At 38.5% G+C, this 27,441-nt stretch overlaps 1 protein-coding gene across 1 annotated transcript; it reads left to right on the top strand.

Annotated features, from left to right (window-relative positions):
- cep55l (centrosomal protein 55 like) lies at positions 1 to 24,274 on the top strand. Its single transcript, XM_059948054.1, has 8 exons — positions 1 to 568; positions 2,041 to 2,319; positions 7,720 to 7,773; positions 11,467 to 11,593; positions 12,396 to 12,712; positions 15,162 to 15,233; positions 18,342 to 18,467; positions 21,879 to 24,274. The coding sequence occupies exons 1-8, from the start codon at positions 398 to 400 to the stop codon at positions 22,065 to 22,067; spliced, it is 1,335 nt and encodes a 444-aa protein (XP_059804037.1). The 5' UTR covers positions 1 to 397; the 3' UTR covers positions 22,068 to 24,274.
- The last annotated feature ends 3,167 nt before the right edge of the window (positions 24,275 to 27,441 follow it).

The following is a 27,441-nucleotide window of genomic DNA, read 5'->3' as shown; positions in this document are numbered from 1 at the left end:
TTGTTTATAATATACAGTGCTGCAAAAAGCTTCAGGGCATTTACATCCTGGGTTTGTCTGCTTCTGACAGGAAAGTTGAACCACCCGCCCATCTTTGGGACGTGGGTAGGGAACCCGGGAGGGTGCAGGTTTCAACCCGGCTCCCCAGGTCTGCGTGGCCGCAGTTGGAATAATGGTCTGCATCGTAACGATGGGCGCTGCTCTCCACCGGACCCCCGTGCGCGCGTCCGCCCGACGCGTACGACCCGTGCGCGCGCGCGCCCGGCTATGTCCCGACGTGCCCCGGGGTTGGAGGCGGGGAGATTTGAATTCGCACCATGACATTCTGCCGGGGCGGTTGGTGAGCGGCGCCGAGTCTGTCTGTCGCTCGTCTTCTGTGGCCGCAGCCGCGTGAGAAATGACCTCGAAAAACATCATTAGTAGCCGCTTCGGCCTCGGCAAAAACATCGTGACCAAGCCGGACGGCGAGGCGGAGAAACTCCGCAAGGAAAACGCGCAGTTGAAGAGGTCCCTGGAAGAGCTGAGCAAAGGCCGGACGTGGGAGAGGGAGAGGAACAGGCTCCTGGAGGTGCGTTGGCTTCCCTCGGAGAGCCGCTCTCCGCGGTGAATGCCGAGGGCTGTGCGGGATCCGCAGACGGCCACGGGTGAGGTTTGAGGGGGAGATGGAAGAGCTGGAGACGTGATATTCTGCCCTTCGCCTGGCAATGTGCCCGTTAACCTGGCTGCAGCATTTTTATGCACCGTGGCTGGCTGCCTTCGTAAAAGGATGAGTGCTGTAAAGCGAGAGGGGTTAATGTTTCATTTCCGATTTTCCTTTGCGCTGCGTGGCTGAAGCCCACTTCTCTTCCCTTAATAACCCCGCCCCCGGCGTTCATATCAGCTGTTAAATCCCCACCTTTCTCCCCGACAACTCTGTCTGGGTAGGCCTATGCAATGCCAGAATAACAATACTGTGGAAGCCGGAAATAAACCCGGAAGCGCTCAGGGAGTTTTCCTAGAGAAACAATGTTTCTGGTCAACACACAAAATGTTGGAGGAACTCAGCAGCCCAGGCAGCGTATATGGAAAAGAATATAGTTGTTGTTTCGGACCGTGACTCTTCAGCAGGACTGCAAGTATTCCTTTACACTCCTAACTCTTGCCTTTCAGTTGGAGAGAATCTGCAATTGTCACTCGCCGATGAATGCATTGCCTCTGGTTTGCTCTTATAATCATGTTATTTATATGGCTGACATCTCTTGTTTCTTCTCCGTGTTAATGCTTGGGATATTGATGGAGATTTAGAGAGAGTAATGCCATTTAAATGTCAAGAATAGGTGGTTAAATTGTGTCTTGATGAAGACCACTTTGTGCAGCAAATGTTGCCATGTCTGAATGTTGTGTAGGCCTTGCTGTAGTATGTAGGCATTGACTGCTTTATTCGCTGTGGTGTGCAAATAGAACTGAAATGGCAGATAGTGCCTATGAATGGATTACATAAGCTGCACATAGAATCTCTGATTTTGGTATGCATAACTTCCTCATACTTGTTCAGCATGTAGTCATGCCAGTTTTTATCATAGCTGTTAAGCAGGTGGTAGTTTTCATCATTCATGCTGCTGTTTTATTGAAACCTGTATTGGGGTTAAAACAATCTACCAGAACATAGATTTTGTACCTAAATTGAACCTGTCAAACATTTTGTCAGTTTCTACTGGGTTCCTGCAATTAGGTGCTTTCATTGAAAATTGGATACTATTGGAAAATTTCTTTCTGACATAGCCTCTGGAACAAAATTTTTCAGACTGAACAATTTGGGTGGTGCTTTTTTAAGGCATTAAAACTGAAAATTTCAAGTTCAATGCACATATATCCCAAATTTCTACCATTGTATTATTTTACACTTTAGGCTCCAATAACTACTTTATTTTGGCTTCAAAATTAGACTGGCTTCTTCTCCTTGGGAGGTGATATCCTTGCATTTTGATAAAATTCTGTGATTTTTTTTTTAAACATGAAAACTTCAAGTTGCATCCTCACAAAGTTTTTCTTTGTGTCTAGAAAATTCTAACACTTGAAACCACAAAACAGAAGCAGACCCAAGAACTTGAACAGAGGGATAAGCAGATTCTGACAATGAAAGATCAACTCTCAAAATCTGGTGGGAAAGATGTGAATTCTCTACGTAACCAGCTTGCAGAAAAAGATAAAGATGCCAAAACTAAAGAGCAGCTCTTCAAGTCTTTGAGTGAGGAAACCGAAAACCTGAAAAATGAATTGTCTGCAATCACATTAAAGTGTAAAGAACTCGAAATGAATGCTTCAACATTTCAAGCCCAGGTAAAGTTTATTAACAATTACAGTATTTGTACTTAAATTTGTAGATGTATCTAAAACTTGATTTGCTCATGCTGTGTCCAACCAGTAAAATTTTGTTGGGTTTACTATGATAAACTGTCCAATTGAATTGTATAATACGAGTCCTGCCTTTGGAAAAGTGAGTACCCCGTGCTGGGGGGGTGGGGAAGTGACCTATGGCCATGAGTACTGCAGTATTCAGTGCTCAGGGACATAGGACATGGGTACATTAGAGAATGCAAAAATGTTCTTTTGAGATTAGGGAAACAGCAGAAGTGACGCAGGAAGAAGAAACGTTGAAGGCTGTTGCTTTGAGTTTTAGGAGCTAAACAGATTTTTTTAAAGTAGTATTTCAAGTATAGCTAACCCATGCATACTTTCCTCTGCACCACTGTTCAGAGTTGAAAAAATAAACAGGGTAAACTTCATCTTAAGGCAATGACTTTCAGAAGGTTTAAGATTCCTGTGGATCAGGGGTTCTCAACCTGGGGTCCACGGACCCCTCAGTTAATGGTAAGGGTCCAAGGCATTAAAAAAAGGTCGGCAACCCTTGTAGATGTCTGGGATAAGTGATGCTCCTTGCATCTCTACGTAGCAGGTAGAATAGTTTAGTGGTGCAATATTTAAACTTGCTTTGCCATAGATTTTTCAAAACATGTTGGCATTGCAATCAGGCAGGTGGAGAGTAACCACTTTGGCTTTTGTCTTGCATATGGTGAAAAGGTCTTTTGTGAAAAATGGTGAGTCATTTGCTGCAGGATACTCAGCTTCTGAACTACTTGAAGTCATGGTCTTTGTGTGGCTGATCCAGATGAGTTCCTACTCTATGGTATTGATGGCAGGGAGCCCAGGCATGGTAGTGTTTTTGAATGTCATGGCAAATGATTAGATGGTTATGGGTAACCCAAAGTAATTGCTAAAGTAAGTACATGTTTGGCACAGCATTGAGACCCGAAGGGCCTGTATTGTGCTGTAGGTTTCCTATGGTTATTGCTTAGCACTTCTATGGATCAATTGTTACTTGCTATGTATCAGCCGATGCCTGAACTTTATCTGGGACTTACTGCATACAGACAGGGGTTGCTTCATTTGTCAAAATTGAGAATCCTTACATGATGCCATTGAGATTGATAAATCTATCTGGGCATAGGACATTGCCCTGAGGAGCTTCTGCAGTGATTTCCTGGGGCTGGTGTGATGAATTTCAACAACCAGAACTAGCTTCCTGAGTGCAATGTATAACTCCAAGTACTGGAGTGTTTTTCCTTTTGAAACCCATTATTCAGCTTTTTCAGGGCCACAAATGATCAAAGGCTTCCTTGACATTGAGGGCTGTCGGTCACTTCTATTCTTCCGAACATGTTTGCATCAAGGCTGCATTGAGGTCTGGTGCTAAATGCTTCTCCAAATCCACGTGCCACTTGATAGCATTGTGAAAAATTGAGCCTTTTCTTTAGCATTCACATGTTGTCATTTTATTGTGGAGGTTGTGAATGTAGTTTAAGCCTCTTCCTTCATCCGTCATCATTCAACACTGAGTGTGGTACAACTGCAGAACCTTGATCTGATCTTTAGATTGTGAGTGATTAATTCTCTGTAACTTTTTTTTGCTGTTTAGCACTCAAGTAATCCTATATTCCAGCTTTATTTTCCAGCTGGTGGTGCTTCATTTTTGGTTTCACCTGGCTGGCTGCTGGTATGCCCTTCTGCTCTGCTTTGTTAAACAGCACAACGGTGTCCTTGATTGCTCATACTGGAAACTGGGGTGCTACTAAATACAGCAATAAAGAGGCAACAACTAAATTGTATGGGCAAAAATATTATAGCAAAAATACTTTACAAGTTAGTATTCAACAAATTAGAAATGGGAGTCAGATTTGGCTGGGGTGTACAAGTTGTCAGTGTAATGAAAATCTTTAGTTGACAATATGGAACAAAACAAATTGACATTTGGAAAAGCGAAGAGAAATAGGAATTGGTATGAATTTGTCTGTGATGCTGTTTATACTGGCATTAAAATGCAATAAAGGACATGAAATACTTTTTGCATATTTCATTTGCTTTTCTAAATGGCTTTCTCCACTTTAGCTGTTGTTGAGGATTGGTGTGCTCTTGCAGAATTTAAAATTATCAATTGGTTCACATTATCTTTCCCTATTCTACCTTTCAACTGTGTGTCTGCCTTCAACATCTGTATGTCTCCTGAAGTCTAGTATAATTCTTTCCTGTATATATCTTTCATAAGAAATTACATATGACTAAGAGGCCAATAAGTCTATCTAGTCTATGCCAGCTTCCAAAACAACCCCAACAATCCCACTTTCCCAGTTATTTCCATATAACCTATATCCTCATATCCTCATCAACTTTCCCCTGATTCTCTTTATGTTAACCTCAGTCAACATGTTTTCTGGATTCAGGAGGAAACTAGAGCACCTAAAGGAAACCCACACGATAACATGAAAAGGATGAAAACTCCACCTAGGCAGCATTGGAGTTCAGCGCATTGAATTTTGAACAGGCATTTCCCCGGTTATGACAAGGTTCTATTCCTGACAACTGTTTGTAAGTCAGCAATGGAGAAAAACTGTGAGAGGATCACAGAAACTATTATTACAGGGGAGTGAGTGGGTCACCTTGGCTCAATCCAGCCTCAGAGGAAGAGAAGGCATTTGGAAATGCACCCTAGCCACCTAATAGAAGTTGTTGCAACTCTGCACTCTATACCCAAACTGAAGTCCATCTTTTTCTCAAAAAGAACCATTGTCCTAATACTAACACCAGGAGATTTCTGCACAACCTTTCTGCAGATATAGCTATTACTTGCAGTTTCTGTTTTCTGTATTTTATTCATGTCATCATTGTCTCCTTAATAGGACATGTTTTGATTATTATAGTAAGTCATTTGTAGGAGCCTGAAAACCCACATTCAATATTTTAGGAACAGCTTCTTCCTTTCTATCGTTCAGATCACTGAATAGTCCATGAGCCCCTGAACACTATCTTCTTATTCATAGAGCAAACACAAGGAGATCTGCAGATGCTGGAAATTCAAACAACACACACAAAATGCTGGTGGAACACAGCAGGCCAGGCAGCATCTATAGGAAGAAGCGCTGTCGACGTTTCGGGCCAAGACCCTTCGTCAAGTCTAACCGAAAGGAAAGAGTAAGCCCGAAACGCTGACAGCGCTTCTCCCTATAGGTGCTGCCTGGCCTGCTGTGTTCCACCAGCATTTTGTGTGTGTTGTTGTTCTTATTCATAGATAACACTCTTTATTGTTTACTGTAACTTATGGTAATTTGTTATGTCTGCACTGTACGGCTGGTACAACAAATTTCACAACTGATGTCAGTGACAATAAACCTGAATCTGATTCGTAACCTTGTTACTTTCATAAATGCTCTGCATTTGCTTTATCAAAGAACTATTCAAAATAGTCTAACGTAATTTCTATTTGTGGCGGTCATTTACAAAGCCATGTTTTTCAAATATCAGTTATTTTCTTTTCCCACTGCCTGATGATTATTTCTTTAAAAAATAACTCTCAAACTGACCATCATGCTGTCAATTTTTTAACCTCTGCAAGTAAGCAATGGGGAAGCAAGCAAATGTACAATAAAAGGAAGTGAGCATTGACAAAGAGGCAGGTGAATTTAACCTATAAAGCTAGCGTTAAACCAAACAGGCATATATTCAGTCCCTGGCACTTAACTGCAAAATACAGGTGCACCATTTCAAAATTAGCTGTAGAAAACTGATTTCTGCTTTTGACTAAAACTGTTATAAGTTCTAAAACTTGAGATTCACTTGAAAAATCCTCAATCTGTAGATAGAATTTTAACATTTTTCAGAATGAAAAATAAATTATAAGGTTGGAATTTGCATTAGAGTTACTAGTTTCTTGGTGCTACGAGCTGAATACTCTTTCCTGCGAGAAAAGGTGAATTTTGAATGAGCTCAGACTGCTGTCCATCTAACCCCATCTAAAGTTTTAGATTCTAAATGCTATCTTCAATAAACTGGCATCTCTTACCAAACCTCTGAGCTTCATAAGTTCCTAACATTGTCATTTTAATTACTTAATAAATTTGCCACAGAAAATAACATCTAGTAGTTAATATTGCAACTACTTTTCTAATGACTGACAATCAATCAATCTCATATTGTGGAGTCCAAAATCTCATTCCTTCAGTCACTTAGTATTTTAATTACTACAGTAGACAGATTTAGGAATTTGATATTTGCTCTTGAAGGATTTAATGCTGAAGTTTTATAAGACATTGGTCAGACCACACATGCAGTTTTGTGCCCCTTATCTAAGAAAAGATGTGCTGCATTGGAGAGGGTACAGAGGAGATTGATGGGAATGAACGAGATAATGTATGAAGAGCATTTGATACCTCTGGGTTTGTATTTGCTGGAGTTTAGAAGAATGAATTGAGGGGGAGTGGATCTCATTGAAACGTATCAAATATTGAAAAGCTTTCAAATATAGAATGAACTTGGAGAGGATGTTTTCTGTAGTGGGGGAAGTCTAAGACCAGAGGGCACAGCCTCAGAATAGAGGGATGTCCCTTAACAACAGAGGAGGAATTTCTTTAGACAGAGTATAGTGTATCTGTGGAATTCATTCATGGAGGCCAAGTCATTTAAATGCAGAGGTAGATGGGTTCTAGGTTAGTCAAGGTGTCAAAGGTTATGGAGAGAAGGCAAGAGAATGGGGTTGTGAGAGAAGATAAATCAACTATGATGGAGTGGCAGAGCAGACTCAATGGGCCGAATGACCTAATTTGCTCCAAAGTCTTATGGTTTTCATTCTTTCTCAAAAATATGCACTTGACTTGACCACTTAGTTTTGAATTCTTTGCTTGTCCTTTATTTGGATTATTTATGATTAAATCTTGAAGTGAAGTGCTGGTAGTTGCATACACATACTGATATTTCTATATGTCAGTGTCAGCAAGCTCATTATCATAGAAAAAAATTCAAAAATAGTAATTTGCCCCATTCTCTATTTCTTAATCCTCTGAAGAGTCCAACAGCTGAGAATGGATTTGGACCAGATCTTCTGCTATATCAATGTCAAATTAGATTCCTCACATCTTCATTACCTGGGACAAGACTTGGCTACTGCACAAGTCTTGAGATGCTCTTCTGTAGTAAATTACATCATGTTGACTTTGGACTGTTTCTAATATTTTTATATAATCACCAATTTCAATATTAGTTATCTAGAATAATCAGTAAGGTGCAGTAAAGATAATAGGGGAAAAATGTCTTTGTTCTTAATTTTAGGAGGTTGGAGCTGATTTTTTTTTTATTTTGCTGTCTTTTATATCTGTGGCCCTAATACAGATTCTTTTTTTTTACGTATTATAGAACCAAACTGCGTCATCATATGAATTTGGAACTGTTCAAGCTCAACTGAAAGATGTAAGTTCTTAAAAAAAAAACACCAAAGCATTACTCCTGAGAATAAATCTGATTTTAAGAAAAAATCCCAGAATATTTAAGACACGCAATAGGTAAGGTAGCATTGGAGCGAGAAATAAATTTACACTGTAGGTCTGTGACTTTTCAGTTCTGATTAAAGACGATCAACTTAAACTGAAACTTCCTTTTAACAAACGTTGTATTACTGCAATGTCATTCAGAATTAATATGTCCATAGTAGTTTGTAATAGTGGTGTTTACATTTGGGTGGAAACATAAAATACATTTAAAAAAATTCATTTCTATGTAGTGTAGGCTTTAGTCATACAACATATGTTTTGAAAGTATTTTCAAAATGACGAGATGTTTGGTGGTATTTATTAATGATAATGTATATACACTCAGACCCCACATGGTGCTGATTTGTTATAATGCAGTTATTCAATTCTTTGTAGAAATTTTTAAAACTTACAAAAATTTATTCTAAACAGCACTTAAAACTTCTCGGTGGCGGCCATTATGATAAACATTCAATTAGCCAATGAAGTATATGGGTGGATGACCAAATGCAATGAAACATGTCCCTAAGCTAGCTGGTAACAATGGAAAAGGCAAGAAGCATCTTCAATTGTATTCAGGAAGAAGATGGTAGGTTGGTAACATTTATAGCCAGCAGAAGTTGGTTTAATAGATTTAAACAGCACAGTAACCTCCAAAGCATATGTATCTCTGGGGAATTTGGCTAGTGCAGACAGCAAGGCAGCCCAGGATTTTCCTTCAACACTGAGGGCCTTAATCAAAAAGGATGATTCCCTTCCCAAGCTTGTCTTCAATGTAGATGAAGTGGGCCTATTTTGGAAAAGAACGCCTTCTTGTACTTCCATCTCTCGCAGAGAAACATGCATCTGGGTTCAAGGCTGCAAAGGACGGGTAAACCATAAAATTCCTAGCACTAGCATCACTGCGATCACACAAGTCATGGACATACAGTTCAGCATTCAACACCATAATTTCCTCCAGGCTCGACAAGAAGCTCAGAGACCTTAGCCTTCACCCTGCCTTGTGTAGTTGGATCCTGGACTTCCTGTCAGATTGCGGGCAGTAAGAGAGGTCTCCCTCACCTCTGACCCTCAACACAGGCGCCCATCAGGGCTGTGCACCAAGTCCTCTTCTTTACTCCCTGTATACCCATGACTGTCGTCACCCATAGCTCCAATCTGCTAATTAAATTTGCTGATGATATTGCACTAATTGGCCTAATCTCAAGTAATAATGAGGTAGCCTACAGAGAAGAAGTTGTCACCCTGACACAGTGGTGTCAAGGAAACAGCCTCTCTGCCAATGTCGCATAAACAAAGAAGCTGGTTGTGGAATGCAGGAGGAATGGAGACAGGCTAACCCCTATAGACATCATGAGGAAATCTGCAGATGCTGGAAATTCAAGCGACACATTTGAAGTTTTAAGTTCCTTAGCATCCACATCGCAGATGATCTCACATGGTCTGTACTTACCGGCTGTGTGGAGAAAAAGACAGAACAGTGACTCTTTCACCTCAGACGGTTGAAGAAGTTGGTACGGGCCCCCAATTCCTAGGAACTTTCTACAGGGGCACAATTGAGAGCATCCATACTGGCTGCATCACTGCCTATTATGGGAACTGTACTTCCCTCAATCGCAGGACTCTGCAGAGAGTGGTGCGGACAGCCCAGCACATCTGTAGTTGTGAACTTCCCGCTATTCAGGACATTTACAAAGATGTGGATAAAAAGGGCCCAAAAGATCATTGGGGACCTGAGTCATGCCAACCACAAACTGTTCCAGCTGCTACCATCTGGGAAATAGTATTGCAGCATAAAAGCCAGGACCAATTGGCTCCAGGACAGCTTCTACCATCAGGCCATCAGACTGATTAATTCATGCTTACACAACTGTATTTCTATGTTATATTGACTGTCCTGTTGTGCATACTATTTATTATAAATTGCACTTTACACATTTAGATGGAGACGTAGCATAAAGATTTTTACTCATGTATATGAAGGATCTAAGAAATAAAGTCAATTCAAATTCATTTCAGTTCATTGATAATAACCTGACTGGGAGCAAAGCAATAAAGCAAAGAGAGGTGTTTTCGACATGATTTCCTGCTACCGAGCACTGCTTCATGAGAGGAAACTTAAAAGGCAGTCAAATCTCGATGCCTGCTTGAAAGAAAAGCCAAAGTTAGAAGAGAACCCACAGCCTGGTCCCTCCTGTAAGATATAACCACAACCCACTTCCCTCCACTGATGTGCAGGCCTATTTCATGTTTGTTACTCCACAAATTGCTGTGTATACTTAAAATAATATATATCTTGGGTTTAATTTTTTTTAATCAGACACACGTCCATTTCTGTAATGCTCTTATGACCCAGCATGGGGCTAATTTGCATAGAGCTCCACCTCCAAGGTGCGCATCCTCAATGTTAAGCAGGGTGTGCGTGTACTCTATTAGTTTATGAACAGTATTTGGGTGAATATTCAATGAAATGAATTACAGCAAGTATATTTAGAGCGATATGATATGGATTTTCTCTAACTGGTATGAGTTGCCGAGAAATCAGCTTAGGCAGTCCTTGGGAACAAAACCCTTAAGGATTGATTGCCTGTGCTTTGTTTTTCTTTATGGAAGTAATAATGTGATTTACTGCCTTTGAAAGCCATGTTTAAATAGGCCAAAGGCCAACAGGCTTCTCTTGAACACATTCACCTATTTTGGTCACTAAGGCAATCTGGGATGTGGTTACCCTTCTGATGTTCCTTCCTCTGCTGGAAGGTGATGAATCTGGGCACTTTGGATTATATTTGAACATTGGTTAAATACTTCCGCTAAATCTATATAGAGCTAAGGGAGTTGCCCAACTTGAGTATACAGTCGGCCCTCCTGATCCGCAGTTGGTTGAATCCGAGATATGGAACCCACGGATAAGGAGGGCAGACTGTACTGTAAATGTTAATGCTTTATTACCTTGTAGCTAGACAGTTCTCCACTAGATGTCAGAATGGTTTCAAGTTTTTGTGCTAACCATCAGACGTTTAAGCTTCTATATTAATTATGAAGGAAACCATTTTAATAAAAACATAGACAATTTTTTACTAGGGTTTCTTGCCAAGATGACATTAAACAAATATTTTCCAGGTTGCTTTGCACCATGATTTGTCTCTGCATCTTTAAGGTTAGCTGGCACTCGCACTAGCTGGGTATATGCCTGTTCCTTTCTGGTAAGAAACCTGTTGCTGGCACACATTGGTAATGGGTACTCTTCCCCTCCACAGCTGAGGTATTTTGTATAGTTTGAGATTTAACTGCTTGTCTGAAGCAAATGAGAGAATATTGAAACATTCCACTGTTAGTTATATGTTTGATATAGCTTAAACTTTATAAGGCATGGCAGGGCAGTAACTAAGACGTAAAGTTTTTTAAAAAATTGATCGAACTTAAACTAATCAGCCTCTGCAAGAGAAATGTAAGTGCTCTGTAAACTTGAATCTGGCCTTTTCGATGCTGACCAAAGCATTTTAAAGAATATACAAATTCTAGATTTCCAGAATTTGTAGACTTTATGTAAACCTAATGAATGTTATGTGTGCACAGCTTGCTGTAACTTAAATACTTTTGTTACTTGATAATATGTGTTTGGTTTTCTATCCAGGCTCTTGAGAAAAACCAGCAATGGCTAGTTTATGACCAACAGCGGGAGGCCTATGTCAGGGGGCTACTGGCCCGAATATTTGAACTGGAGCAGGAAACTAAAAAACATTGTGATACCAGCACAGCAAGTATGGAACTACATCATTCCTGTTTGAGATTTTATTTTAGAGAAACAACTTAACCCTGCAATACCATCATACACTTTTTATGTACTCTCAAAACAGAATATTTTTCTATCAATTTCAGATGAGATGCTCTTTATTGTAGATCAAGGATTAAAAATCAAAGCTATCTTTGGTCCCCAAGACCGGAAGTACCTATTTTTCCTGTGACAGTTATTTTCTTCAGTTGAAAATACGAGCTGAGACATTCTGATATTTTAAAAAAAATGCTATGCTCAACTTTCTCTGAATAATGTAAAAGAAAACATTAAAATTGTAATCATTTTTGCAACTAGTTTAAGGAATCTCTATCACTTAATTTTGTTTTACTGTGAAGTATCTTCTAATACTAGGCTTAGCGTACAAAAAGACTTTTTAGAATGCTTTGCTTGGGGATAACTTTCTTGGGCCTTTAACTGGATGGCTTTAACCAGAATCTTTAATTGTTGTTCCAGACTATCTTAACAGTTTATCTGATATGAAATAACCCTTCATTACCCTTTTAGAAAGGATTTTCGGGTGCATTCCTAGTTGATTAGACCAATGTTTCTAACATCTAAAGTAAATTTTTAGTTTGGAGTACTGATTTGAATACCATGCGCTAATCTCACTTCAAATATTTTTCAAAAATATTAATCTGTCGGTCCAAATGGACATGTGACATATTTTGCTTATGTTGGATTTTTTTGAACCTGTGATTATAAGGTCATTGTTTATGAAGCTTTTGATTTGCCATTTGCTTACGAGTTACATTTCAATGTTGATGCAGATCAACTGTCAGAAGAGAAGCAGAAACACTATGACGAACTTCTTTCAACTGCTAAGCAAAATTTTGAAGAACAGTGTGAGATTGCAGAGGGACTAAAGTTGGAACTTTCTGAATTGAAAAAGTGTTATGAAGAAAAGAACTTGGAAGTCAAGGCCATGAGTATCAAATTACACACAGAGCAAGGGTGCAACAAATGGAAGGCTGATGAAGAAAGGAAATCCTCAGCTGAGAAGATCCAGAGACTTCAAACTGACTTGGAGACCTTCAAAGCTCAATATGAAGAGGAGAAAAAAAGATCAGCTGACCTTTTGTATCAGGTCAAAACTCAGTTCACATTTAATGATGCCTAGTATTTCTTTGTTCTACAATTGTACCACTGCAACACATTTTAGCTGGTGTCATTTTGCATTAGTTGTGAGGACACAACATAGAATCGTATCTGTTAACAAAATAAATGATTGAGAATGCAAGCTATGGCATCAGATATTCAGGAATTTTTTACATTGGGATGTAGGTAACTGCATTTTAGTATATTTGAACCATGTTTTAGAATGTTTTTTTTTACACCAGCTTTTTGTTTTTTCTTGCATTTGTAATTCTTTTGCTGTCAGTTCAACCCTGAGAGTACTCACTGGTCAGTTAATTCAGGGATTTTGTTGGCTTTTGTATATTTTCAGTGGTATGAGACTCAAGATCTCAAAGGAATTAGCTTATTTATACAAAATGCATTTTTCATTAGTATTTGACATCTCAACAAGGTTCCCAATTTGTTCCTTGTGCAAAGGTGTAGCCTACTTGCCACAATGTTTTTTCTTCTCTTTAATGGTTCTTTTTTAACTTGATGGTCTATATCATTTATTTAATACCTTTTGGGTGAAGGGTTTTTTTGCTCTTATTGTTAGCTTATTATGGTATTTGAATCCTTAACAGATCACATGAGGACTTTCTGGGACTGGACACTTTTGTGAATTTGGATGAATTGATGAGAAGATTAGAATGGCTGAAAGCTATTGAAGTAGTATATTCAGAAGCTACTGATGTTCTAAAAGAAATCATGCAAATATTTACTGTTGAATATTTTGATTGTTACTAGATCATTATTGTTAAACTACATTTTAGTGTGGAGGAACCTGTTTAATTTTTATACTTTATATTATAGAACTCTTGATATGCTGATACAATACAGTGCTTGCTTGTATCTAAGTACACATGTACAATCCTTTTAAGAGGTAGATTACCTACTATGGGTACATCAATGTATATACAGGGCCTTTAGAGTTCTATATAAAAGACCCACTGACAAGTGATACAAGATACTCGTTGAAAAGGTTGAGGTTGCCATGTTTAAATATAGTGATATCCTGTTTATACATTTAATAGTAATTCTCTTTAGTCCTATAAATTTCCAGTATTTTAAAGTCCTTTACACCTAATCTGAATTCTTTTAAAGTTAACAACTGAAGTTAAAACTTAATGTTCTTTGCAAGATGATACAAAATGTGTATATAGATTTTAGGAAAGTGTTTGGTAAGGCCCCATGGTCTTTCAGAAAACTGGGGGACCATTGGTGCCTAGGGAAACTAGTCTGTGTGGATACAGAATTGGCTTGTTCGTAGATGGCAGAGGGTGGTAGTATATGGAGAGTATTCTGCCTGGAGGTTGGTGACTGGTGGTGTTCCGTAGGGATCCTAGATCTTTGTGATTTTTATAAATGACTTGGATGAGGAAGTGGAAGGGTTGGTTACTAAGTTTGCAGATGATGCTTAAGGTTGGAATTGTGGGTAGTGTGGAGGGCTGTCATAGATTATAATGGGACATTGATAGGATGCAGAACTGGACTGAGTTGGCAGATGGAGTTCAATCTGTAAAGGTGTAAAATGCTTCACTTTGGAAGGTCGAATTTGAAGGCAGAGTACAGGGTTAATGGCAAAGTTCTTAAAAGTGTGGAGGAAGGGATTTTGGAGTTTCACATCTATAGAGATCCCTTAAGGTTGCAGCATAAGTTGATAGGGTTGCTAAAGCATATGGCATATTGGCCTTCATTAGTTGGGGGTGAATGAGTTCAAGCAAAACCCAGGTTAGACTACACTTGGACTACACTTCTGGTCACCTCATGAAAAGGATGTGTAAGTTTTAGAAGGAGTGTAGAGGAGATTTGTCAGGATGCTACCTGGACTAGAGGGCATGTCTTATGAAGATGGGTTGAGCAAGCTAGGGCTCTTCTCTTTAGAGTGAAGGGGGATGAGAGGAGACTTTGATAAGGGACATAGATTGACTAGATAGCCAGGGACTTTTCCCAGGGGGGTTGGTGGCTAATATGAGGGGGCATAATTTAGGGGTATATCATAGGTTGGTTTATTTGAGTGGTGGGTGCACAGAACATCCTGATAGGAATGATGGTTGAGGCAGATACATACGTTAGGCATATGAATAATAGAAAGTGGAGAGCTATGTAGGTTAAATTGATTTTAGAAAGATTGGTGCAACATTGTGGGCCAAAGGGTCTGTACTGTGCTGTAGTGTTCTACAACACAATCTTCAGAAACTCTGGCCATATTTGATAATTTTCTTATTGGTTTCTTTTCATTTACAACCTTCAATGACATGCTTTAAAAGATATACTTTTTTAAAATAAAATTTAAGTTAATCTTAGGATTTTTGCCCTCTTGGGCAAAGCAATCTCCTTGAGCCCTTCTAAATGTGTGTGTGAAAATTATTTCACCCTTTTTGAATTCATCTTAACAGAACATTGTTTTTAATATTTAGATCCAGCTTCTTCAAAGATCCTCCATCAACCAGCAGGAAGAACAATCAAGAAATAGAATAATGGAACAACAGGTATTATGAATAGTGTTGTTTTTAAATAATGTTATAGATTCACGACGTGTTAATATATTCTTAATTCAAGTTGATAGCTAAGTTATGGGAATGAAAGGCAGACAGATTTTTGTGGCTGATGTATTTAGTGCTTAGCCTTGTCACTAGCAGTAACAACACATTGCCCTGTGACAACACCGGTGCCAAACTGCTTGGGTCCTAGTGCCCTTCCCTTGGACAACTTCGGTGGCGTGGAGAGGGGAAGGCTTGCAGCTTGGGCAACTGCCAGTCTTCCATACGACCCTGCCCAGGCGTGTGCCCTGAGAACCTTCCAAGGTGCAAATCCATGGTCTCACGAGACTAACGGATGCCTATTTTAGCTGTAAAATAGATATACAGAAGTAGCCTATGTAAAGGCAGTTTCAGAGCATTATCTTTTGCAAATCAAACAACATATTAACATATTGAGATCATATGGAAATGACCAAAACGCAAAAGCAACATGCTGATCAACCAGACCATTAAGTTGAAACAATCCATTGAGGGTAAACTGACTGTAATTCAATAAGCTCATGGCTGTGTGAATGTTTAGATGCAGTTACAGTATAGACTATTAATAGGCACATTGTAGGGATTATGGATTTTTTTTGAAATTTCAATCTATCTTTGTTTTTGATTTTGTATAATCAATTGGTTTTTGCTCTGTTATCACTTCAAATGCAATAAATGTTTGCTGTTTAAAGTGACAGCGAAGTGTCATTACATAATTGGCACAGCTAAATAGCGAGCAATCAGTCCCATTAGATGGCTCTGGAAATGTGCGGTTCTGTACTTATTTAGTGTTCTCCATCTGAATTGTACTGATAGTGGGAGTTTGAGTTTGTCGAATTTAACCAACTGTAGTATCATGTAATACCATGGAGGCCGCCCATTAAGTGAAGGTGGACTTCCATGGTGACTCTGTATGGTATTTTAGATGCATTTGCCACAAGTTAATGAGTTAAAAATGGCCTGTTGGTTCCTTCAGTGTTTGAAGTGGCCTTTGTAAATCCAGAGGTTTCTCATTGAAATATCTTGTCAAAGGAGTTCCACTGACTTGTTCAGGAGTTCCCAACCTGGGGTTCACAGACTCCTCAGTTTATGGTAGGGGTCCATGGTATAAAAAAAAATTGGGAACCTCTGAATTAGTTTATCAACTGAAACCTTTTGTGAACTGATTGAAAATGAGTTATTTGAACTGCTTTCAATAACTAGTTATTAACACATGCTTCTCTGATAACTTCACTTTCTTCCTTAGATTTAATTGAGGTAGAATCTTGGGTGTCTGGGTCATAACTGATCTTGAAATGCTGAAGAACTTGGATGCAATTCTATCAGCAAGTTGCTATGGTTCCACTGACTACCCTAAGGTCATGCCTTTTTTTGCTGGATTCAGCTAAATGCTATTTATGGTGAACATGGGGTCAGCTAATACCCTGTGGTTCTTGTTGGTTAGATTTATCTATGAGATACTGTCTAAGAATGGCTACCATTGTAGGGCCCTTTACAGCAATGCTTTTGATGCCACTGCTCTGGAGCCTGATATCAATATGCGTGGTTTATATGAACAGTGCAGTGGTCTTCAGTGCCTGGTGTGGGTAATCTGGACGTGTTTACAGTTGCATACCTGATGATGATCTAATCTAATAAATGCTCCTGCCTGGGACTTGGGTGTTGCTCCTCTGTAACAGTATTGATTCATCAAAATCCTACTAATTTACTGAAAGTGTAAGCAAACCAAGGTCAGTGTACTCTCCCAAATCTTGCTGTTTGCATGCTCAGCACCTGACTCAAAATAGAATCTTTCCCATGATCTGTCATGTGAAGGGATTATCTGGCAAACACTGGACAGTTTTAAGGTCATGCCTAGAGCCTCCTTGAAAAGGTGCACCTTTCTACTCACTCTTAGGAATTCCTGGCCCATGTTTGCCTAGTGGAGAAAGAGTATTTGTATTGAGGACTTCCAGTCCATGTATTGAGAGAACAGAAACCTAGACTTAAATGTGGAAGAAGTGCACCACCTGTCAGACTTTCCTGTTGCCCGTTGAGTCAGACACCTCCCGCTCTCTCTGTGGAAGAGTCAGCGGTTCCTGCATTGGGTTTCTCAGTCACCTTAAAACCCACAAAATTGGAGTCAAAGCAATTTATCCTTGGTCGCAAGAGACTGTGTAATAAGGATACTGTGTCCTTTTACAAATTATCCAAAATATTAATATCTTACTAGATGACTTGGTCTACAATGTTATTCTAACACCTTCTAAAGCGTTTTAAATTCACTACTGCGAAGCCTCTTCCAGTGATGCCCCTCTTTCTATCTCTTCTTTCAGTTAGTCCTGACGAAGGGTCTCGGCCCAAAACGTTGACTGTGCTTCTTCCTATAGATGCTGCCTGGCCTGTTGTGTTCCACCAGCATTTTATGTTCCTTTTAAAGCAATTTGGGATTGCCATACCAGATTTATTCTAAGTTTTATTTTGTATTGTGCATAAGGAATGTACTAGTGTCATAAAATTCTCGAACATCTTGCTCCTTGTTGATGCTGGTCAAGACAGCTGCACAGCCTAACTTTCTTTAAGCTTTGTCCATTGTTGTTGAAGGCCATGGCTCTGAATACCTTTTTAATAGTGACTGCTTCTACCTCTTTTTCATGCCCCAGCTAATTGTTTCCAGACCTGAAATGATCCAATTTCCTTTCATATTTACAGTTCTTTGTACTTTTTCTGCAGTCCTCTACCAAAGAAGTTTAACCAAATCAAATCTTTATCCTTCACCACTAACTACCACCACAGTAACTCCAGTTGTTGACCTCAGTAGTTTGGGAAGTGTACTGGATCCTGCCTGTTTTCTTTCTAGGTTCCTAACTTGTCTAATTGATCCTCTTTGCAGGTTGCAGTTATGACAAAATGCTTGGAAATTTCCTTTGTATTCTTTCCAGAGAAAGCACAAGAAATAGAAATAAAGTTATTCTGTAATATGGTAGTCAAAACTGAATGCAGTTCTGAATACAGAGCCATATAAAGTTAACAATTTGCATGGAAGCTAATTTATTTGTCATGCATTTGGTTGTGAAATTACTTTTTAATCTTTTATAGATGCAGAACATTTCTTCAGACTTTGAAAACGAAAAACATGAACGTCAAAATCTGCAACATGAATTGCACAAAGTCTTGAAAGAATTGCGGAAGGCACGAGAGCAAATTGCAAGACTTGAGAATACTGTAAGTATGCAGATAATTTACTTGAGTGTTATCCATTGTGGGGGAAATAATTTATTTTTCCATTTGTGATGGTATAACTTCATAGATATCGATCAACATATCTGAAGATGACACAAGATTGGAGGCGTAGTGGGCAGTGAGGAAGGCTATCAAAGCTTGCAGCAGATCTGGACCAAATCGAAGAATGGGCTAAAAAAATGGCAGATGGAATTTAATGCAGAGAAGTGTGAGGTATTGCACTTTGGGAAGGTACACCAGGGTAGGACTTGCACAGTGAACTTTCGGACACTGAGCAGTGTGGTAGAACAGGGGGATCTGGGAATACAGATCCATAATTCCTTGAAAGTGTTGTAGAGAGCTTTTGGCTCTTTGACTTTCATAAATCAGAGTGGAGTAGCAATAGATAGAACTTCTGGAAGCAATTTGAAAGACGCAGAATATATACATCCCAAATAAGAAGTATTATTCTAAAGGCAAGATGACACTATTGTGGCTAACAAGAGAAATCAAAGCCATCGTAAAAGCTAAAGAGAGTGTGTACAATGGAGCAAAATTAATGGGAAGTTAGAGGATTGGGAAACTTTTTAAAAACCAACAGAAGTAATTAACAAGGAAAAGAAGGAATACGAAGGTAAGTTAGTCGATAATATTAAAGAGGATATCAAAAGTTTATTCAAGGACATAGTGTAAAAGAGAGGTGAGAGTAGAAAATACTCTGAAAATATTTGCTAGATAAGGAAAATATTGGCACACTGGAAAATAATGCTGTAGAGTTAGTAATGGGGGTCAAGGAAATGCCGGAAGAACTGAATAAGTATTTTGCTTCACTGTGGAAGACACTAATAGTATGCTGGAAGTTTGAGTGTGTTGGGGGCAGAAATATGTGAAGTTGCTATTACTAGGGAGAAGGTGTTTGGGAAGCTGAAAGGTCTGATGGTAGATAAATCACCTGAACCAGCTGGTATACAATCCAGGGTTCTGAAAGTGGTGGCAGAAGAGATTGTTGAGGCAGTAGTAATGATATTTTAAGAATCAATTGATTCTGGCATAGTTCCAGAGGAATGAAAAAATGTAAATGTCATGCCACTCTAAAAGAAGAGAGAGAGGCAGAAGAATGCAAAATGTAGGCCAGTTAGTTTGACCTCTGGTTGGGAAGGTGTTGGAGTCAATTGTTAAAGATGTGGTTTTGGGGTACTTAGATGCACATGATAAAGTCGCCTGTAGTCAGCATGGTTTTCTTAAGTTAGAATCTTGCCTGATAAATCCGTTAGAATTCCTTGAAGAAATAACAAGCAATTTAGACAAAAGAAAATCTGTGTATGTACTTGGATTTTCAGAAGGCCTTTGACAAGGTGCTACACATAATGCTGCTTAACAAGTTATAAGCCCATGGTATTACAGGAAAGTTACTAACTTGGATAAAGCACGGTCTGATAGGCAAGACACAAAAAGTGGGAATTGAAGGAGCCTTTTCTGGTTGGCTACTGGTGATTAGTGATGTTCCACAAAAGTCTGTGTTAGGACAGCTTCTTATGTTATATATCAATGACTTGGATGACAGAATTGATGGTTTTGTGACCTAAGTTTGCGGACAATATAAAAATAGGTGGAGGGGAGTTTTGAGGAAATAGAGAGGCTTAAACAAATTAGGAGAATGGGCAAGAAGTGGCAAATGAAATACAATGTCAGGAAATGACTGGTCTTGCATTTTGGTAGGAGAAATGAAAGAGTAGATTATTTTCTAAATGGAGAGAAAATTTTAAAAATCTGAGGTACAGAGGGACTTTGGAGTCCTTGTGCAGAATTCCCTAAAGGTTAATTTGTGGGTTGAGTCTTTGCCAAGGAAAGGAAATGTGATGTTAGCATTTATTTCAAGAGGACTAGAATTTCAAAGCAAGATGTAGTGTTGAGACTTTATGAAGCACTGGTGAGTCTTCACTTGGAGTATTGTGAGCAGTTTTGGGCTGTTTATCTAAGAAAAGATGTGCTGACTTTGGAGAGCATTCAAATGATTCCAGGATTGAAAGGCATGTCATTTGAAGAGAGTTTGATGGCTCTGGGCCTGTTCACTGGAATTCAGACGAATGGGGATCAGTGGGGGAGGATCTAATTGAAACCTAACAACTGATGAAAGGCCTCAATAAAGTGGATGCGGAGGCAATATTTTCTATGGTAGTGGAGTCTAAGATCAGAAAACAGCCTCAAAGTAGAGAGGCATCCTTTTCAGAATGGAGATGAGGAACTTCTTCAGCCAGAGAGTGGTGAATTTGTGGAATTCTTTGCCACAGGTAGATTTGGAGGCCAAGTCTTTATGTATATTTAAAGCAGATGTTGGTAGATTCTTGATTAGTTAGGGCATGCAGGGATACGGGGAGAAGGCAGGAGATTGGGGCCAAGAGGGAAATTGATCAGCCGTGATGAAATGGCAGAGCAGACTTGATGTGCCAAATGGCCTAGCTCTGTTCCTATACTTTATGACCTTTTTTAGCATAAAAAAACTGGGATGTTATGTTGAAATTGTACAAGATGTTGGTGAGACCCAATTTGGAGTATTGTATGCAGCTATGGTTACCCACCTATAAGAAAGGTATCAGTAAGATTGAAAGAATACAGAGAAAATTTACAAGGGTATTGCTGGGACGATGACCTGATTTATAGGGAAAAATTGAATAGGTTAGGACGTTATTCGCTGGAGAATGAGGGGAGATTTGACAGTGGTATACAAAATTGAGGGATATAGAGAGGATAAATGCAAGCTAGCTTTTCCCACTGAGTTTGGTTGAACCTTGGACTACAGGTCATAGGTTAAGTGAAAGGTGAAACATTTAAGGGGAACCTCACTCAGTGCTGCAAGTATGTAATAAGTTGCTAGCAAAAGTGGTGTATGCAGGTTCAATCGCAACATTTGAGAGGTTAGGATAAATACATGGATGGGTGGAGCATTAGAGGGTTATGATCCAGGTGTGGGTCAGTGGGACTAGTAGACTAACAGTCCAGGATGGACTGAAGGGCACATTTCTGTGCTGTACTGATCTATGATGTTGTATTGTAATAACAACATTTGGTGGCATCATGATCTGTGAGGAGGATTATAGGCTTCAAGAATTGGGAGTCGAGACTGAGATTAGGTGCTAGATGAAAATTAATATTTTGAAAGGGTTAGTGTTGTGTTTTGGTGGGAAGAGTTAAAGAGGCAATAGAGTATAAAATTAATATTGGACTATAAGACTAGAGTACTCCACTTCTGCGGCTGTAGCAGCACTCTTCATGTGGTCTTGAACCATCCATTCTAGAACAAATGAATTGGAAAGTAAACATACAAACCTTGAACACTTAACCTTTCAGCAATACTGAAATGTATTGAATGCATATTTGTGGAAATGATTTTAAAAATACATATTTTTGTTGCAGCAAATAGAACACAAATGCCTCCTGGAGCCAGGGTTGAACAGAAACAGTGAGAGTGAAGAGAAATCAAGTTTCCCAAGATCTAAAAATCATCTTAATGACAGTTTCTTGGAATGCCCCAAGTGCAAAGCTCAGTACCCCACCAGTCAGCACCGAGACCTGCTGGAACATGTTGACTTTTGCAATTATTAAATTCTGATTTCTTTTTTTTCCTCCCCCCTTCTCTCTCTCTCCCCCTTTCTTTCTTCACTTGCACTCTCAAAGCTTGCAATCCTAAAGTTTTGCAGTGGGGAAATAATTCAATTGGGACTGTATTTGAGTTTGATCTTTAGAATAGATGCAAAAATGTCGAGTTCCTAGGGATTGTTTAGCATATCGTTCTTGCCATGGTATTTATGATCTTGACTTTTTGAATTGGATCTCCCTTTTTGAAATGTTCTTTGTATTAATCAAGTGGCAAATACTAATAGCATATCATGCCTAAAATTAACTTTACTAAAACAATGTCAGGTAATTTTAAACTCTTGAACACATTTTTAGGTTTGCTCGTGTATTCTTGTGATCTCAAGGCCTCTGTCCTGGGAGTCTGTAATCTTGAATGGCAGCCAGTTCTGTAGTTGGTAATGGATTTTTTCTCACTGCTAGAGTTTGCTTTACTGAATGATTAAGCACTCCTAAACTCTGCCATTCATTATGTTCCTCAGCAGGGCAAAGAGGCATTAAGATTTGCTTTCCTCCCTCCCCCACCCCCCCAACATTTGCTAATTGATTTGCACATGAAAGCTATACTGTGAAAGAATTCACAATACTTGCATTTAGCATGTTTACTAAAATCTTGTTTGTGCATTGTTTTTCTACTTGGGCATATAATGTTTTGATACATGAAATGTATTACTGCTCTTGATAGTTTATTGTAACTTGAAGCTGCAATTGTTTTGCTCCATAAACCTATTTAATTTTAATTATTTTCTTAATTGCATTGACTTCCCTCACAGTTCCACTCTGCAACGTCTGACCAAAGAAAATAACCAGAGAAGCCTTAAATCCTGCTGCCTTTATTGTTTAATGGCTACTACAGAGCCTGGATAATGCAATGTGTTTGTTTGGCACTTTGGTCAACATTATTTGGTTGAATTACAATCAAAGTCATTTATTAAAAAGGTTTAAGAGTTTGTACCTCTTAGTTAATTATTGCATGCAGTTGGATTAATGAAAGTTCTAAAAGTCAACTGACATTTGGACACAGCTAACAAGCTTTCATTAACTTTTTGTTCAATTAATTTTGTTGGAATGAATATTGGATTGCCAAATGCAATTGTTTCGGATATGTGGTTTTATTGCAAGAAGCACTGGGAAAACTTACTGTAGCTAGATTCAAGTTACTGCAGGATATTGGGACAGAATACTGAATAAATGCTACTGTTGAAAATATTATAATAATTATTACAGAACAATTTAAAGTTCTTTGCTTTTTAGAATGTTTATTTATGCTCATTTTAAATTAAAATATAAACATACAATCCTTCAGGTAAATGGCACGTGGAAAATGAATGTCTATAACTATCTCTTAAAATACTCATTTTTGTCCTCAATGCTTCTCTGTTCAGAATTGTATTATACAAGAAAATAATGTTCTAGTTCGCATTGTACTTTAAGCCTAAAATAGGTAAAAGGTAGGTTAATTACAGGTTCAACTTCCATCCATGTGTATACTATAGAACCTGACCAGGAACAACAATGGTTTCCTTCCAAATTGGTGAATGTTTACTTCAGTAATTTTACAAGTATTTTTTATAGATCTGCATTTAATATTGTAATAGACCATCTACTTGCAATTTGGGTAATAGGATGTCAGTCAATTCCTAAAGTTATAGTATTCTTGAACCAGATATAACAAATGGCTTGGTATTGCTTTCTTGCACAATATTATTGGGAAGCACCTGGACCGGGATGCACTCCACTAAGCAGCTCAGATAATCAAATGGGGAGATATTGCAGGTGTGATTTGTAATTTTCTAATGCACTGTAATGACCCACTTTATTCTTCCCCACCCCTCCAAAACATTGCCAGATACCTCTGTAAAGCTTCACCTTCCAAGGTCAGCTATATGTGAATATAGTGCAAGTAAATTAGTTTGAATTTGTGGTTAAATTTTTGAATACTGACATTTGAGTTCAACCAATTATCTCCAGAAATTAAGTATTTTTGCAAAACTTGAATTGTATAGATGAAGTCAGAATGCGTTGTACAAAGTTTTATTTTCTACTTTTTAGCTTTTTGCCTATTTTTATAACCACATGCACATGGAGTGGTAATAGATTCACCCTATTTGGTTTCATTAGTTACAATAGTGAACATTGTCAGTCCATTTTTATGTAACTTTTTAAATAAACATCAAATGAAAAAACAATTGATAATCTCATTTTATTTTCTTGCATTAATAAAGCAGTTTGCTGATCATTTTCAGCCAATCCAAAAATATGAATATTAAGTCAAGTTTATTGTCTTTTAACTATATATATGTATACCATGAAACAAGACGTTTCTCTAAACCAGGGTGTAAAGCATTGTAATATACATAACACATTTTCTGTTTATCATGTCTCCTCAGAATCTGATGTTTCTTTGCTTACCTTTCAATTTTTTGAACTCCAAAACACCATGGAAGACTTGCCTTCATCCTGTTCAGCTTTTGTAATTTGGCAATGAAACAATTGAAAAGAGGAGACTGCAGTCTGTCTGTACCATCAATGACAAATTACCTCAAAGGTTGCGATAGGATAACTTGCTTGTTGGAACGAGCAGTTTCATTTCTATATGTTCTTGCATACTGCTAAGTAGTATTCTAACATTGCACCAGAACATTTCACAAGACACCTCTGGTGTCCATGAACAGAAGGTGGATCTTTATCTGTGCACAGAAGAAAATTTGCCAGGGGCTTTAACAATTTGCAAGCAAATTAAGACTCCTTGCTGGAAATGAAAAATTACTTCTGTAACTATTATTCCTCTCAAAATAATTTACTTGTTTTATGGCTGGTTAGCAATAGAATTAAACTTTAAAGTTCTTTCCTATTTGTTTTGAGCTGAAACTAAACACTTAAAAATAAATATACCTGAGACTTGTATTAAAACTGTTTCTTTACATCTAAGAATTAAAAACTGAATTAGTTTGGGAAACGTGGTAGCACTTAAGTTTGAGTATTCAAACAATGTTGGAGAGGAGGAGCTAGGGACTAGAAGAGAGAGTCTGATATTTTCATACTCATACTGTCTGCGCACATCTCTTGTCCATTTCTTGTTTCAGTCCCACCCATGAGATCTTAAAACAGTGTCTGTTCTGCCAAGACTTCCTCTGAAATGTTCATAAACTCACATTCCTTTGAAGATGGGAGGCAGTTTATTGGACACCTGTTTTTTTCTTGGGATCTGAATATTATGCAAATATAAAATGGCAGTTTTGTGTTATGTGCAGTAGAACCTGTTGTTCAGACACTTGAATATTCATTAGGCCAAGACCTGGCAATGCTGAGTTCATTGGTGCCCAATGTGTGATGGCTACCTCACATTAGAACAGGCAGGTGTCATTCTTATTCAACCAAAGCATCCTTGATACCAAGGGACTGCCAAAGGGGAAAAATATCTTTATTGGAATGTCACAGTTTTTCAACATTTTGGAGGAAGTTTGGCAGCACAGACACTCTTTAATCTTGTGCCTCTGGATCTCTTAATAAAGAGATGGTGCAAGGCCTTTTATGCCTATGGCCTTGGGTGTAATTTTGGCTATGTGATACATCAGATTAAGATGCACAGGTTACTTGTACATTGCAAATCACCATGGACCTTCATCTATCAGTCTTGTTTATAACAATTATAATATGTGAAGTTAAATTATCTTTTAAATGAAAAGGTTGAGAGACATCTTTGTGCCAATTGTATGCATGACAGCAGCTGCAGAATGTATTCATATAAATCAGCTAACAAACACATCTATAATGTTTATTTAAAGGTTTGCGAGTAATGAATCATTTTATGAGTTGATATTGCTAAACAGATCAGAATATGTTTTAATTGTTCATCAATTACAATGTTTGCGGAGAGCTTTATATAGGTTAGCACAAGCATTGCAATCGTAATTATCCATGAGAAGAGAGTCTAATTTTGTTATTTACCCCAAATCATCTTAGAAAAACTTTTATGCCGGTTTATCAAGCAATGTGGGATTACGTAATGATGGGAAGGAGATGGCTAGGGTACAGCTGTTTGTAGAATAAACAGAGCAAATGTGGATCCTTTCACAGTGGTGGTTACCAGGACATTTTCCTGTCATCCAGCAATGCTTCAAAATTCAGCCTCATTAATTTTTTCTCACTTCCACTAAATCATCTTGTTGGCTAGCCAATGTTTGCTATTTGCTACCTAAACCCTTTGGAATGTGTTACATGAGCAGTCCAATATTATACAAATTGAATCCACATATCATGGGGTGAATCTGTAGAATTCGTTGCCACAGGCAGCTGTGGAGGGCAGGTCATTGGGTTATTTACGTTGGAGTTTGATAGGTTCTTGATTAGTCAACATGAAAGGTTATGTGGAGAAGACAGGAGAATGAGGTTGAGAAGGAAAATGGATCAGCCATAAAGCAATTGCTTGATAGGCCAAATGGCCTAATTTTCCTATCTCTTGTGGCCTTATGACCTTTTTGCTTAGTTATCCATGTTAAGACCGTAAGATTTAGGAGTAGGCCATTCAGCCCATTGAGTCTGCTCTGCCATTCAATCATGGGCTGATCCACTTCAACTCTCCTACTTTCACCCCATACCTTTTGATGCCCTGGCTAATCAAGAACCTTTGTTGCCAGTTGCATAATGATCGCAAGTCTGGAAAAGCGAATCTATCAGCTTTTCCTTGTACTTAGGCCATTCTAATGTACTACATTTGATACTTGCAATGTGGTCTCCCCTATATCAACACAATCTAAGATTGTATGATCCCTTTGCAGAGCACCTATATTCAGTGCACAGTGAATCCATACTATAGCACTTTGGTTGTTCTGAAAAAAGCGTTTGTTTTATCTTTAAAGTTGCTTTGTGATGTTTCTCTTTCTGTTATACCAGAAAGTTAGAGCTGTTGTTTCTTCGTATAAGTATTACATATTTTTTAAAAAAGTAGAAGTAGGCTACCTTTTCCCTCAACTTACCCTGCCATTCCATATGGTCATGGCTCATCTGCCTATGCCTCCTTATCTCTTCTGTGCTAATTCTTTACTGTCTTCAATTCCCTGAACTTTCAAAAATGTATCTACAACCTCTGTAAATATCATAATGCCATTAGTTTCAAAGTAACTATGGAAAAAGATAGGTCTGTTGCTTAGATTGCGATGCTAAATTGGATAAAGGCCAATTTTGATGGTATCAGAGTGAAGATGGCAGGTGAGGATTGGGCTGTTTTCCGGCAAAGGTGTAGTTGGTAAGTGGGGCGCCTTCAAAAGTGAAATTTTGAGAGCATAAAGCTTGTATATCCCTGTCAGAATAAGAGGTAAAGATAACAGGTTTTGGGAACCTT

This window comes from Hypanus sabinus, chromosome 22, assembly GCF_030144855.1.
Source record: "Hypanus sabinus isolate sHypSab1 chromosome 22, sHypSab1.hap1, whole genome shotgun sequence".
Classification (NCBI taxonomy): Eukaryota; Metazoa; Chordata; class Chondrichthyes; order Myliobatiformes; family Dasyatidae; genus Hypanus; species Hypanus sabinus.
The sequence above is the reverse complement of the archived record's forward strand: the minus strand, read 5'-3'. Positions and strand labels throughout refer to the sequence as shown.

Bases quoted from the DNA above. Each gene is read 5' to 3' on its own strand.
- cep55l (XM_059948054.1), top strand. From the start codon at position 398: ATGACCTCGAAAAACATCATTAGTAGCCGCTTCGGCCTCGGCAAAAAC. The intron at 7,774-11,466 runs GTAAGTTCTTAA...TTTTCTATCCAG, and splicing joins TTCAAGCTCAACTGAAAGAT to GCTCTTGAGAAAAACCAGCA. The intron at 11,594-12,395 runs GTATGGAACTAC...ATGTTGATGCAG, and splicing joins TTGTGATACCAGCACAGCAA to ATCAACTGTCAGAAGAGAAG.